We start from the raw sequence: 15,409 nt of genomic DNA, 5'->3' as shown, positions 1-15,409 counted from the left end.
AATAAGGATACTTTGTGAAAGAAAATAATTGAATTGTAATCAGTTATAGCTACTCACACCTGAATAAACTGTACACACATAACAGTAACGTAATGCTGTCTTTGAAACTTAGGACATGGGTGGCAGTCAAGGAGAGTATAGCAAGACTAAGGGAAACCCTGTTCAATCTTATGCTTCGATGTTTAATTAGAATCTTGTACAAATATATAAGCTTGCCCTCCCCCTCCAATCACACCTAAAATTATCCTAAACCTAAACCAAACTATGAACTTCTGTGTTTTCTTTGACAGAAGGAAATCAATTGTGTGATCAAATGTGCATCTGCAGCAGCAGAGGGGAAGTATTTTGCAAACTGTTTCCCAAAAAAAGGTCTAGAAAATAAAGGATTGAACTCAATTGGATCTTATTGTCTTCTTTCTGGGCGTGGACCTGACAAATAGAGATGCATGGACTTTCTGAACTGAGCATTAGGGAAGAAAAGCCGAGTGACTGTTGGTTTCAAATTAAGACAATACCTTACTATCTAACATCCTCAAATTACAGGTGAATGCCAAAAGCAGTGTGGAAGAATTAGTGCAAAACTTGCTCCTTGTAGCACATACTGACCTGGAGAAAGTTAGGGCCATTTGGATATGGATATGCCACCACATAGGTAAGCAGTCTCTTTCTATGAAATGTGTGGGTAAGGCTCATTGTTTGCCTTGTATTTATGCCTGCTGTTCTGTTCTGACAGCCTAGAATGGGAATATATGACTGAGGGGGACCTAGTATAATCTAGAACAATGATGGCTAACCTTTTTGCTGTTGTGTGCCAAAAGCAAGGGGAGAATGGGGTGGGTGGGTTGCGCACGTATGTGCCCACACCCATAATTCAATGCCCCCCAAGCCCCACCCCCCATGCATGCTTGCGCGACCTCCCCTGCTCCCCCACTTTTGGCACGCAACAGCAAAAAGGTTACCACTGGGCCCGGTAGGCCTGTTTTTCACCCTCCCCAGGCTCCAGAGGCTTTTTTGGAGCTTGGTGAGGGCGAAAACGGTCACACACACACACCCCAGAGGCACGCCAGAGGCCAGAAACAGCCCATTTCCCGACTTCCAGTGGGCTCAAAAAGCCCAAAAATCAGATGGTCAGTGTGCGCATGCATGCTGGAGCTGAGCTCGCGTGCCCACAGATATGGCTCCACATGCCATCTGTGGCACGCGTGCCATGGGTTTGCCATCACGGGTCTAAAACAAGCTTCTCAACCCTTTTTTGCTCATGCCTCTTTTTTGAGACCCATGTATCTCTGATTGTCTTGGGTTCTTTTTTAAACTACACTGAATACGATTGACCTATACTCCAAAGGTCTAAAGAGGACTGGAAGCAGGACTGGTGATTATATATATATGTCTGTAAGTTTTGGGGAGCTGTTGTATTTTGGGGGAAAAAAACAAGATATATAATTGAAACACACAAATATAAGTGCTTCCTGCCTCTATCTTACCCTACACAGTAGTCTTTGACTTACAACTATTCGTTTAGCAACTATTTGGAATTACAAGAGCACTGAAAAAAAGTGACTTATGACTGGTGATCACACTTACAACAACTGCAGTATTCCCATGGTCATATGATCGAAATTCAGGCACTTAACAACTGGCATGCATTTCCAATGGTTGCAGCATCCCAGGCTTACATGTGTGCCATTTGCAACCTTCCCAGCCAGCTTCCAACAAGCAAAGTTAATGGGAGAAGCCAGATTTGCTTAATGGCCATGTGATTCACTTAATAACTGCAGTGATACACTTAACAATTCTGACAAAAAACCAAGCACAACTCACTTAACCATCACCTTGTTTAATAACAGAAATTCTGGCCCCAATTGTGATTTGTCGTACTGCCGCTGGGGAGAAGGTTCAAATAGAAAGGGAGAAAGGCAACACAGGTGCCTGCAATTTTTCTAAGCAGCCTGCTTTCCCAGAGGCTCCCTCATAGTTACTGTTAAGTTGATATTTATTGTAAACTGTATTGTAATTATTTATGCTGCTGAAATTAGCATACACGAGAGAAATAGGATAATTTGATCACATGCCTAGTAGTTGAGTGGGCCTCTCACAAACTTACTGTGGCCCCCTATAAATGTGGCATGATCCTGGAAGGGAGAAGTCATATGGCTCATGTTGCAAACCACTGATCTAGAAAATCTCCCTTCTTGGGAAAAATATAGCTATTATCATTCACAGGAAATATCTGACTTCAGATACTTTTCCATGAATTGCCTATCATCAGGAAACATATATAAAATATTGCTTTTCTTGGATATCCCGACTTCCTTCTCTCAGCTGTTATATCTGTTTTGCAAAACTGACAAACAACTATTTTTTTCAGGAAAATATTTGGAACAATGAGTTATGAAAAAATATGTGTAAAAAAATCTTAGGAGAAATGCATACAAAAAGCATGTGTAGACTAAGCTCAGCTGGAAACTTAAATAAAACGTATTTTACCAGGATTAAAGGTATCATTTATTATAGTAAGGTTGAAAAACTGGTAATTAATCTTGTACATTTTAGCTTTTTATCCACTTGCTGTTTAAGGTAGGTCTACATGATCTACCTTGGAACAAGTACTAGTAGTAGCTCTAGAGTACAGAAACTTTTGTAACTTCACATTGCTTGTTTTATGTATTACTTGTTCCATTGTTCCTCTAGAATATGATGTTGTAGGTTTCTTCGATAAAGAGAATCAGTCTTTCAATCCCCAAGATGTCCTGCAGAGTGGAAAAAGCATTTGTGAGGGATATGCTCGCCTCTTTGAACAAATGTGCAGGTACATCAAGTTCCGAAATGTTTGGCCATATTTAAGTTGCTTAATTGCCTATGTATCTATTCCGTCTCCATTTACACGTAGTAGGAATCTGAAATATCATTTTGAACCTATGTTGTTCAATGGCTAGAAGTTCTAAAAAGGATAATTTTGCTTATCGTTCTTCCCAATATAATTTATTTTGCACCATCTGCTGAAACTCACATTGTATTAACATAACGGCAGATGTGAACATGGGGATAATTTAGTTAGAAGAGGTACTGTGTTTTTCTCAATATTTGAAGGTCAAAAAAAAAAGTCTGAAGGCTATGGAACAGGGTTGCCTGCAAGAAAAGAATTGTGAATCCACATCCACTATCCATTTTATATGTAAGGCAGAAGGGTAGAATTAGGGTGTGCAAGTTAGTGTGTTAACAAAGAGACCAATCTATCAATATGTAGGAGTTTTCTAATAATTTTATTTTATAAAATCTAATTGATGGGAGCTCACCTATTTTGAAGTTAGACATAACTGGAAATTAACTTGAAGCTCTGTATTTCTGTACTGTCATCAGATTTTTAGTTTAATATTGAACAAGGCTTTCTTCCAACAGTCTTTATTCATTAGAAATAAACATATAATTAATAATTGACATCCAAAGTCTGGAAATATATTTACAAAAATATCTCATCAAGGCAAAATATCTGGTATTAGGAAACAAATTATGAGAGCTCATTTAAAAACCATTTTGATCAACTGAGTAAACGAACCCTTGATAAAACCAAATTACCTGGAAGTTAAACAACTACTTAAAACAAAATGTGATTGAAGACACATGTTGAGGTGTTAAAATTTACAGGCATGTTTGACTGTAGCAGTGTGTTAACTAAATAGATCTATATTCATATTTTACCACAAACATTCATGTGCAGTCAGATCAAGCAAAAGCTCTCCGTGTGTGTGTGTGTGTATATACGCACACACACACAAAAATTTATGATTATAAGCCGCTCAGTTACCTTGTTGGTAAGATGGGCAGCCAATAAATTAAATTAAATTAAAAATTAAATTAAATTAAATTAAATTAAATTAAATTAAATTATTAAATTAAATTAAATTAAATTAAATTAAATTAAATTAAATTAAATTAAATTAAATTAAATTAAATTAAATTATTAAATTAAATTAAATTAAATTAAATTAAATTAAATTAAATTAAATTAAATTAAATTAAATTAAATTAAATTAAATTAAATTAAATTAAATAATACATACTTAAAAATCTCCAAAGCAGGAGCATATTTGGGAACAAATAAATTTAGAAAAACCATTAAGGACAATGATATATTTTCAACAGGTTGCACTTGCATGTCTACTTCTTATGCAACATATTTAGCAATGCATTAATAACCTTTTCACGAGAAATAAAATTGTTTGTTAAATAGAACTTTCCCGGTGGTGGAAAAATTTTTACTACCGGTTCTGTGGCCATGGCTTGGTGGGTGTGGCAGGGGAAGGATACTGTAAAATCTCTATTCTCACCCCACTCCAGGGGAAGGTTACTGCAAAATCCCCATTTCCTCCTGATCAGCTGGGACTTGTGAGGCAGAGAATAGATGGGGGCAGGGCCAGTCAGAATTTTTACTACTGGTTCTCCGAACTACTCAAAATTTCCACTATCGGTTCTCCAGAACTGGTCAGAACCTGCTGAATACCACCTCTGAACTTTCCCCTTAAATTAAAAAAGGTGAAATAGAGGTGCTCAACATTTTTTTCCATACCAAACTTTTAACAAATGGCACTTGAAACTTTATTCCTTCTGCATGTCAAAGTAGTGCCACCCATCTCAAATAAGGAAGGCATGTGGAGAAGGAGAGCATTGCTTGCTTCCTACTTGATCTTGGATACTACAACATTTGTTAGGTCAGCAGGATTCTAATTGGGATCATTGCAGAACATAACCCATAATGGCTATAGAGTACTGACAACAGTATCATGCTTAATTGTAACCATGGTCTACAATTGTAACTATAATTGATTATGGAGCAAATTTGGAGAACACAAACAAATCTCTCTTATTTTGGCCATTCATTATATAACAGTCAATGGAAAGCATAACTTGTCCGATTTAGTAGAATTTAGGTGAAGAATGTTTAATGTCCAGACATGAGCATAAACTTTTTTCCCTAAGATTTTGATTATCTATTACATTTCCTGATGTTTAAAACTTTCATAGATTTTAGCTTAAATGCTGAATGAAGTCCAAGAACATTGACATTGTGATGGTAGGATCTTTGCTGAAACAGCTGCTTGGCAGGCCTGCAAGACAACAGTTGGGAGACAAAGAACAGTCAGGGAGTATAATAAATTTTCTGAAGAATCTGAGCCCAAGCCCTAGAAAGCAATTTACTGCCTTGTTCCAGTAATTGGTAATGCAAAAAATAGCTGTGGAAAAATACAGGTTTTACAAGGCACCATCAACTTCTATTGTTGACGTAAATATTATAAATTTCCTTCTCTAGCTCATTATAATACTGGTTTTGTTTTGTTTTTCAAAAAATGTTCAACTGCCTGTTTGCCATTTCAAACAGAAGATGCCCCAAATTCCAGAACTTTGCTGACTCAGACAGCTGTCTAGATTGGCAATTCTACAATTTGCTACAGCAAAGTTAATTGACTAAGGGCAATTCTAACTGGCAAACAAACTACCAGCTTGGCAAAGGAAAGTGGGAATGGGCAAAAATGTTTGTATCTCAGCAGTTTAATCCTAAATCAGTTATGACTTTAGCAGTGACCCAAAAGGAGATATTATAGGAAAGAACCAGCCATCCAGCCAACCAACAAAGTGACCATTTGCTTCTTTCATTGATTATGCACACTTATCTCGTCTCCAGCTACATGGTTTATCACTGCCAATTGTCTCATTTATCTCCTTGCCTGAAATCTATCCCTCCTGCACTTTCCACGGGCCTTTGTAGTTTTGTTCTCTCTTTTTTTGTTGTTCTCAATTTCTTTTATTCAGCTGAAGTAACCAAAACTGTCTACAGTATTGAAGGGAAGGTCATGCCATTCAGGTAATATCATTGTAATTTGTAGCTTTTTCCAGGTTATTTTCTATTCCCCTTTGAAACACAGGCTAACTTCTTATTTGCTTTTAATCATCTCCGTGCATTGAGCAGATGCTTTTACTGAACTGTCTGCAGTGATTGTATCTGTCCGCAATCAATTCCAATTGTTTCTTTCAATCTATGTTGCGGCAAATTTAATTTCATCTATCATCACACTGCGCAAGCTCCTGGCTTTATTAAGGGCTGAGGGAACTATTCCCATCTTTTGGTAAACCCTGGTTTCTTACAGATGAAAACAGTAAAAAGACAAAAATTTAGGTTAGGTCAATTCTACACATTGGATCCTTTCAGACTGTGTCATTCTTTGGCTTTCCACCTTGCTCCTCCATTAATCAGTCAGTATTTCCTGGACACAGAACATACACAATCCAGTGTGGGATTGTTGGAGATTTTTGTTCCCCCTTTGATTTAGGTTTGTGGTGTTATTTTTTTTTTTGTGGGGTTTTTTTTTTTGGGTGAGTTTACACACCTTTGGCTTTCTTCAAATCATTCTGTCTCTGCAGACTATGACAGGAACCAGCTTTGAATGGATAGATCAGATACACCAGAAACCTAGCAGCTATATTCTGCTTCAGCTGTAGCATCCATAATACTTGCAAAGATAGCTTCAGGGAAAGCACATTATAATGACCTAACCAGGATGTGGCATGTCAAATTAAATATATTGTATTTATTTTAAAAAATGTGAAGTGCATCTTTGCATGCTGCACTTGAATAGTTTTACTATGTAGAAAATTGTTACAATGGAAAAGGTTCATATTAGGTGATCAATATGTAAAGTAACTAGATCATTTTCCACCAGAGCCTTTAACAGATTCTTGGACTTTTTTTTTTCTTAAAACCAAAACAAAAAAGAAACAAACACAACTTGATGTCAAGCATTAATTTTCACATATGCAAACCTTTAGGAGCAATTGAATGATGCATCATAAAACAGTGCCAAACTTTTTAATACAGTAAACATACCTCCCTGCAGCAACATTCTACCTACCACACTAACAACATGCATTATTGTAACAACAATAATGCAAGAAAGGAACCATCTTCTTGGAATGTTGCATGGAAATTAACAATGATTGTAAAAGAATGACATTTTTCCAAGATGCACATCTTTAGTTCCTGAGGACTCTTTCTTATCTTCCCTCAGAATTGCAGGGGTACACTGCATGAATTTATCTGGTTATTCTAAAGGCTATGGCTACAAAACAGGACAGACCTTTGAAGGGGAGTATACCCATGCCTGGAATGCAGTTTACCTTGATGGAAAGTGGCATTTGGTGGACAGCACTTGGGGCAGCGGCTCAATTGATGAATGTTGCAGCAAGTTTACCTTCAGGTGCATGTCTCTGGTTCTGGTATGCTGCTGGGGGTGAGGATGGGGTGAGGGCAGGGAGTAATTACGTACATTACCAATAACATTATGACCCCTCTCTTTTTATTCTAGATACAGTGAATTTTATTTCCTCACGCACCCTGCACTCTTTATTAATAATCATTTCCCAGACAACAACAACTGGCAGCTACTCAAACCAACTGTGGCATTAAAACAGTTTGAAAATAACCTGCTCTACAAAAGTGACTTTTACATGATGGGATTGCTGGTGGCCCATCCAGAAACATCTATTATACAGACAGGTACAATCATACAGCTTCTTGCCCCATGCCAGTATTATTATTAGATATAACATTTCCAGCCTTTGGAAGAAAAAAATTACAACAAAATTTAAAACTGAGTGCGATTTTAATTAATTTTAAAAGATTAGCTTGGTAGAACTGACCTGTGAATCTCAAATTTCTACAGTCTACTCACTTTTGCACTTATGCCAAGTATAATTTATGCCAAGTTCAAAAGGCCACTACATAATTAGTCTGAAAGGGTCCTTAGAATTTTTTGTATATTTCAATTTCAAAAGAAAACATAAAAAAAGAAAGGTTAAAAATACAAAGAACTTATAGGTGCAGGTTAATAAGCCTGCTGTATAAATAAACATAAATAAATATTAGTTCATAGGTTTTCTGATGTTTTCAGCTATCCCTTCAGTGTCCCTTAGCAACTTGACCAGGGGTGTCAAACCTGATCATACTGCAGACCATATCGTGATGTATCTGAATTTATTTATTTTTTTGCCCTTGCGGGGCTGGGGTGGGCTTGGTCTGCATAGGCCGCATGTTTGACATGCCTGAACTAAACAAACATTTTTATTTTAGAATTCCATCTTTGGAAATCTTAATTTTCTTTGAAATCCAACAGTGAAAGGGTAGGCAGATTAACTATAAGTAAAAAAGCCATATATGCTTTTATCTTGCCTCAGAATGATGAGCAGTTCTATTACGCTAGTAATAAAATAAAAACAAACTGAAATCTCCCTACCTTCAATCCTGTTGCTGTTTTATTCTGAATTTGGATATGACAGAAGGTTTTGAACAATTTCTAACCACAATATTCAACTACAATATACTCCTTTTCATTGCCAAAGTGACTGACAGCAAAGCTGAGTTCAGATCACTTTCTACAAGCTTTTTGATTGATTTGCTTTTCTCAATAATATGACATATTCTAACCAGCTTTCTTTATTTGCATGTTACAGTAAATGGAAAAGTCACAATAGTAGTGGAAAGCCGTTCTCCAATGCTGTTCATGTCTGAACTGAAAAGGGCAAAAGAATACAGCCTGATGACTTTGAAGAGGAATGGGATGCATCTGGAACTGTACCCACAGAAGATGGGGAGTCATAAACTCCAAATCTATGCCAAACCACCTAAAGGCCCTGAAGAAATGTACACGTGCATTCTAGAATACAACGTTGAGTGCAATTCTATAGACAGGAATGTTTGTTTCCCAAAGGAACTCCATCAACCAGTTGGGCCCAACTGGTTCACAAAGAAACAGGGGATCCTCAGACCTTCACAAAAAAGTCCAGTTATTCATACTAATGATGGCTGCTGCAACCTCAGCTTCATCCTCAGTAAAGACTTGAACATTTTAGCGTCATTGCATTCAGACAGCGTAAGGCTCAGTGAAGATGAAGGAAGACGACATATCTTACAACAACGACAAGGAAACCAAATAAACTTTAAGATCCATCTTCCACATGCTGGGAATTTTGCTTTTCAAATCTTTGCTAAGAAAAAGTCCGATCCTGGTAACTATAACTATATCTTTAATTACCTCATCTGTTGTCCAAACACTAAGGTCAAATGGCCAATGTTCCCCCAGAATTATAGTAACTGGGCAGAAAGCTATGAATTAGTGGAACCTCTGGCTGCATTTCTACCAGCCAACTGCAACATTAAGTTCAAACTTAAACTTCACAGCATTGCCAAATCATTTGTTCAATGTGAAAAACTTTGCCCCTTGTCTCTTAGTAAGGATGGCTACTGGGAGGGATCCTGCAGTACTTCTGGCTGCAGAGAAATATATGTGACAGTGTTGGAGAATGCAAACCACAAATTTTACTCACATATTTTGAAATATGAAGTAGAATCACAGTAATAGACCACTTGAACTTTTCCCATCTGCCCACACACACAATATATGATCTAACTATAATGCATTTAACTCTGAATAATTTATTTCATGCTGTTGGATGACAATACTCATGTTATTGAAGCAGCAGCAAAATAATTTAACTTGATCAACCCCCATCCCTTGACACTTTTCACTGATATTATATGATGCATGAGGTTTATACAAAATATAACTTACTCATTAAAAACCAAGCAAATGTTTTCCATAAATAATTTCAACATTACAAATTATTTAGATGCCTAGCATATAAAGAAGCAATTATATGCATCTTCCCACCCATCTTGCCATAATTTTGAGATGTGACCACTGATTCGGAAAGGATATGTTCAACATTATCAAATATAATAAAAGAGGACTGTAGAATTCATGTTGGGCCAAAAAGAGAAAAAGACCCACATTTTTGACTGTCAATACAAAAGTGGCTACAGAATTGGAAGAAACATGAAGAAATGTGCTTTTACAAGAGTATAATGTAAGCTTTCTTGTGTGCACTTTATTGTCTTACAAATATAAAATACTGAAAAGTTTTATACTAGACCTTAAATGCAATTAAATGCTCATTTTTATTCACTGGGCTAGAGCACCTAGCGAACGTTTTTAATAAGAATCACTTATCTCTATGTAATTTATATAAAAAATTATTTACTTTGGGAAATGCTACTTCATGAACTACACACTGAAGTACCTCAGGATAACATTAAGACAAACTAGTTCAGGAGTCCCCAATCTGTGGGCCGTGAGGGGACTGCAACTGAGCTATGAAATGTACATGTGCATTCTCACGTGTACAAACAGCGGCAGGCACGCATGCACACTGCTCGCTCCAATGGAGCTGCGCACGCACACATGAGTTTGTCAGCCACTCACACGAACCATCCCCTCTTATCCTCCCCAGTCTGCAAAGCTGGAAATACTGGGGAACTCTGAACTAGATTACTACATAATTAAATACAATATTGCTCTCTTTATATAGAAATCCTTTTTTAAAAAAGTTTTTTATTTAGGATTACTTCGAAATAGCTGTAGGAAAAAGTGATATGTATATAAATGTTGTGTGCTTGTGTCTTGTTTTAATGTATTCAAAATATATAGAAATCCTTTTTAATCTATGGTTTTGCTGAATCAAAAAAAAAAGAATATTTCAACAAAAATTACAGATTATTCAATCTATTGTACTTTCAAACTGACCACATTTGGCAGATTTCTTTTTTTAAAAAAATAGTTTCTCTAATGAAATATGGTACAGAAGCTTATTTAAAATGATCCTGGAGATGTTGCAATTCTGTATCATTAATTAATTTTTGATTATGTGTTTTATACATACAGAGAACTGGTTAGGTTCCTTGTCTCATCCAGAAAATTTTAGCAATTCATTTTACGAATGCTACTTATCTTACTACTGTTTTATTATAGTTGTGCAGAACCTCTTGTCAAATAAGCAATTTTCCTGCTCTGTTACTCAGATATTATTAACAGACATTGAAGTATTTAAACAGACATATTTCAAGTGATGAAAGCAATAGGCCCATTTATAGTTCACATTCTACAGATTCAGGGACAGGGCAGTTTGATCATTGCCATGGAAAAATACCATAAATATTTTCAAACCAGTTCTCACTACTAATTTAACAAGGATTTCCTGACCTGACATTCTTCCTTCAATTTGAACAATTTCAAAAGCAAAGAATGTGTGCTATGTAGAAATTTTGGGGCTTATCTTAAAACACATTTGGAAGACACCAGGTCAGGAAAGGATTTTTTTAAACTATAATACTTGGTGCATAATCACAGAAAGTAGTCCAGGGAAATAACACAGCAGCCTAATTTTGAAGAGTAATAAAACCCTATGTAAAAATTCAAACAATTTGAAACACATTAGACAAGGTTGACAGTATTCAAAATAGGCAACATTCATCTATCAAAATCTTAGTTTAAAAAAAAATACTTTAAAAATTCCTATAGAAAATCATTCCAGAGGGGTTCATTTTGAAGATTTTGGCTCTTTGCCAATGATCTTGTAGTGTAAAGGAAGTAGGGAAAGCATATAAAGAATTCCTAGAATTCTTTCCATCCCCATTAACAATGGTGGCCACAGGAGATGCTCTTGTTTATCCTGTGAAAGAGGAAGCACAAAAAAGGTTGTTTATGAGCTGTGTCACATGACCCACTGCCCAATTCCTCTATCATTAGGGTTCACAAGGAATATTTTCTGGATTTTTGTTTCTTCTATAGACCCTAGTCATATCCTGGCAGTGTGTGTTTGTATGCTTTGAGACAGTCTTGATTCTTGGCAATTGCTTAAGCATGTTCCTAGTTTTCTTTGCAAAGATTTTAGAAATGATTTGCCATTACCTGGTTCCTAGGGCTGAGTGTGTGTGAGAGACTGGTCCAGGGTCATCCAGCTAACTTTGTGCCTAAGGTATAACTAAAACTCAGTCTCCCATTTTCTTAGCTACTGAACAAAATGGCTCTCTTAGTCATATCTAGCCTTCTTTATATCACTTCTTGCCAATATTCCACTGGACTGAAAAGGAAAAAAGGGGCTGGGTTGTGTGGGGCCCAATGTCATATCATCTCCTATTCTAATTGTGACAATATGCTCAAATCAGTTGTGATGCATGAAACATCTTAAAACAGCAAGGATGACTATTATGTACGCTTTCCTTTATTTCTTTTATCATGTCTTGAGAGGAAAACTACAAATAGTGTTGTTTGCCCATGTAGGATTGGAAGCAAGTTCTAATTCTTACATAAAGGCAGGACAAGAAGCAATGGATGGAAACCTAACAAGGAGAGTATCAACCTAGAACTAAGGAGAAATTTTCTGACAGAACAATTAATCAGCAAAACAAGAAGTTGTGAGTGCTCTAAAACTGGAGGTTTTTAAGAAGAGACTGCACAAGAATTTGTCTGAAATTGTATAGTTTCCTGCCTGAGCAGGAGGTTGGACTAGAAGACCTCCATTCCAACTCTGTTATTCTGTTAAATTTAATGCATAGATTTTTCTATTACAAAAGAGAACGCATAAGTAATGGTATTACTAGGTATTCCAGATTCTCCATAATATCTTTAGATCCCCGCTCCTCCTCCACCTCCTCCACCTCCCATTTTTCTCAATATATTGCATTGTAATACCCACAGAATATCTTCCATTCTCTTCTGGATATTTGGAGTCCAAAGGAAAAAAAAATGTCTTAATATTATATTATGATTTTCAGCAGCAGGTTCACCAATATTTATTGGAGGAGAGGGTCAGTTTGGGACTTGTTTTGAGATTTTGCTGAGGGGTCAAGTGTGGGAGTAGAAAATATTTATCTGTTTCCATTCCTATGTTGCTGAAATTGCTACAAATGGTCCTTGGGTTACAACAGAAGTGAAATCCAGCAGGTTCTGACAGATTCTGGAGAACCGGCAAATACCACCTCTGGCTGGCCCCAGAGTGAGGAGGGAATGGGGATTTTGCAGTATCCTTTCCCCTGCCACGCTCACCAAGCCACACCATGCGCAAGCCACGCCCACAGAACCGTAGTAAAAAAAATTGGATTTCAACACTGGGTTACAACCTTGTTTAGTGACCGTTCAAAGTTATGAATGGCATTGAACGAGGAGGACTTTATTTATTTTGAAAGTGCAAATAACTCATTCATCTACTTCTTTCAAATTTTAAAAGCACAAAAACACTGGTGTAGGACTACCCTAAGGATTTTAATAGTGAGCCCAGCTGTTGGATGCCACATCTTTTTATCTGATGAGTGTGTATATTACTAAACAAGTATGTTCATTACACATTCTGTGAACTCATGGCTTTGACTACCAATTATATTATTAATATACAACTTCATTTCCAAAATATTTTTAATATGTAATATGCATACTAGGCTGAAGCAAAATAGAAACTCTGTAGTTATTAAAATCCAGGTTTGAAGATGAAACTCCCCTCCAACTCTATTAATTATAAATTATTAACACCAATTATTCCAAAGAAGCATTCAACATTTTCAAGGCATAACCCAGTATGACAGATAAAAGTACTTCACATGTCTACATCAGTTATTCAAGAAACACCTTTTTCCACATCCAAGTGTTGTTATAGTCACCACCCACATCAAGTCCGACAGTTTGATGCTATAATTCATAGGCTACAAGCTCCTGTTTTACATATACCTAAGCAACCATATCCACAATTTACCAAAATCAGAAAAAAGCATACCAAATGATCATGGATCAGCTAGCAAAACACCAAGGTGGTATCATTTTACTTGACGCTTCTGGGGGCACAGGGAAAACATTTTTTAACTAATTTAATTTAAATTAATTTAATTGTCACTAAAATCAGGGCTCAGGGTGAAGTTGCTCTTCCTGTCTAATACAGCGTTGGGATAAATAAATACCCAGGCAATGCTGGGTTATCAGCTAGTATTTAATAAAAATCTAAATGATTCAGATAGATATACTGGGTGCTTGAACCAAACAGAAGTTACAAAACTAGTCAACTGTCTTCAGCAGTTCAACGACATAAAGGGTTCTTTTCATTTTGGAAAGAAAATGGTATTATTCTTCCTAATATTTTCATGTAAGAAAACTGCCAGGGAGAGAAAAAACTGCAGGTGTGTAACCCCTAGCTCAGGGGTGTCAAACTCGCAGTCCGTGGGCTGGATGCATCACGCGCTGGCCATGCCCATGCCCAGTTTAGTGAAGGGGGGGGTGTTACAATACGTCACGTGACAACGACGTGACGACACAAGTTTGACACTCCTGCTCTAGCTTCTACTTATCCTAACAGGAGATCTCCAATCACAATGCTTTAAACGGAGAGTTTAAATAGAAGTAATATCTCGCAAGAGTTACCTAAATTTATGCGGGTTTCTCTAAGTTGCTCTCCCAGAAGAATGCATTTTTAATGGTATAGAATTGAATATTTCACACTCCAATAAATGAAAATGCTGAATGTTCAAAACCTTCTGTTTTTACAACTCTATGCTTCCTAATATACCTTTTGCTTCAAATCGGCAAATGCCACCCATACACTCTTCTTCTACTAGTTCATTGCAACAGTGAGACGGGAGCAGTGGTGGGCTGCAAACAGTTTAACAACTGGTTCTGTAATGTGCGCTTCACGCTAACGCGCTTGCGCACAGTGTTCAAAATACAGCAATTTGAAGCTCAGCTGCTTACCTTCTAAGGCAGCCCTGGTAAGTAGAACAGCGGCGGCGCAGAAATCAGCTGTGCTGCGCGAATCAGCTGAGCCAGAAAGGAAATATAGAACAGGATACAGAGGGGGCAGGTGGGTGGGCGGGGCCAGCTGATCATCGGAACTACCGGTTCTCCCAAACCAGCAGCCCACCACTGGATGGGAGGCATATAAACTTAATAAATAGCTATAATAATAATCCAGTTCAAACAAGTGTCTCTGTTCTCTTTGAGTTCATAAGTATCATTACTAAATGATATTGGGAGCAAGTTTTAAAAACCCCATTTCACAGAGTAGCGATTGCTAGAACTAACAGACAAATAACTTACCTAAAAAACACAAGCCTTAAATATCTTTAAATTTTCCCTCTTTGTTCCAGAACCATTCTGTCTTATTCCTGTTTTCCTTTTTTCCCCAAGACATTCCAGCAGTTAACTTTTTAAAAAACATATGCATACAAAAAATATTCATTTAGACTGAAGACAGAATCCATGGGCTCTTTTGCTTTTTCTCTCAGGACTGGCTCACAGCTTTCCTAATGACAATTATGCTTCCTTCTTGTTCCCCCACTGCCTCTCCTCACTATATTGAATTGCCTTCTTTGGGTTACACCAGTTCCTTAGTTATCTCACAGTTGTTCACAGGTCCTTTCACTTATCTAGCAGAAAAAATAGGACCATTTGTTCATCTCAGTCCCAGGGAACAAAGAAAAGGAAGCCAATCAACCTACACATCGACTTAACATTTTAAGAAAATGTAAAATAAGTCACAGTAA

The 15,409-nt window shown here is 36.9% G+C and overlaps 1 protein-coding gene across 5 annotated transcripts in view; it reads left to right on the top strand.

The window, feature by feature from the left end:
* Positions 1-15,409, top strand: part of KY (kyphoscoliosis peptidase) — a 51,867-nt gene that overhangs the window by 30,422 nt on the left and 6,036 nt on the right. For 2 of the 5 annotated variants that reach the window (XM_070945342.1, XM_070945343.1), the window contains exons 6-10: positions 544-652; positions 2,692-2,809; positions 7,062-7,250; positions 7,359-7,549; positions 8,503-9,057. In XM_070945342.1, coding sequence (XP_070801443.1) covers positions 544-652; positions 2,692-2,809; positions 7,062-7,250; positions 7,359-7,549; positions 8,503-9,057 — 1,162 coding nt within the window. Of the gene's footprint in view, positions 1-543; positions 653-2,691; positions 2,810-7,061; positions 7,251-7,358; positions 7,550-8,502; positions 9,408-12,167; positions 12,333-15,409 lie in introns of those variants that run through there. The other 3 variants (XM_070945340.1, XM_070945339.1, XM_070945341.1) reach the window with 2 other exon arrangements.

This window comes from Pituophis catenifer, unplaced genomic scaffold, assembly GCF_029215685.1.
Source record: "Pituophis catenifer annectens isolate HBS135680 unplaced genomic scaffold, rPitCat1.0.hap2 SCAF_6, whole genome shotgun sequence".
Classification (NCBI taxonomy): Eukaryota; Metazoa; Chordata; class Lepidosauria; order Squamata; family Colubridae; genus Pituophis; species Pituophis catenifer.
Note: the sequence above shows the minus strand (reverse complement) of the source record. Positions and strands in the feature narration are given on the sequence as shown.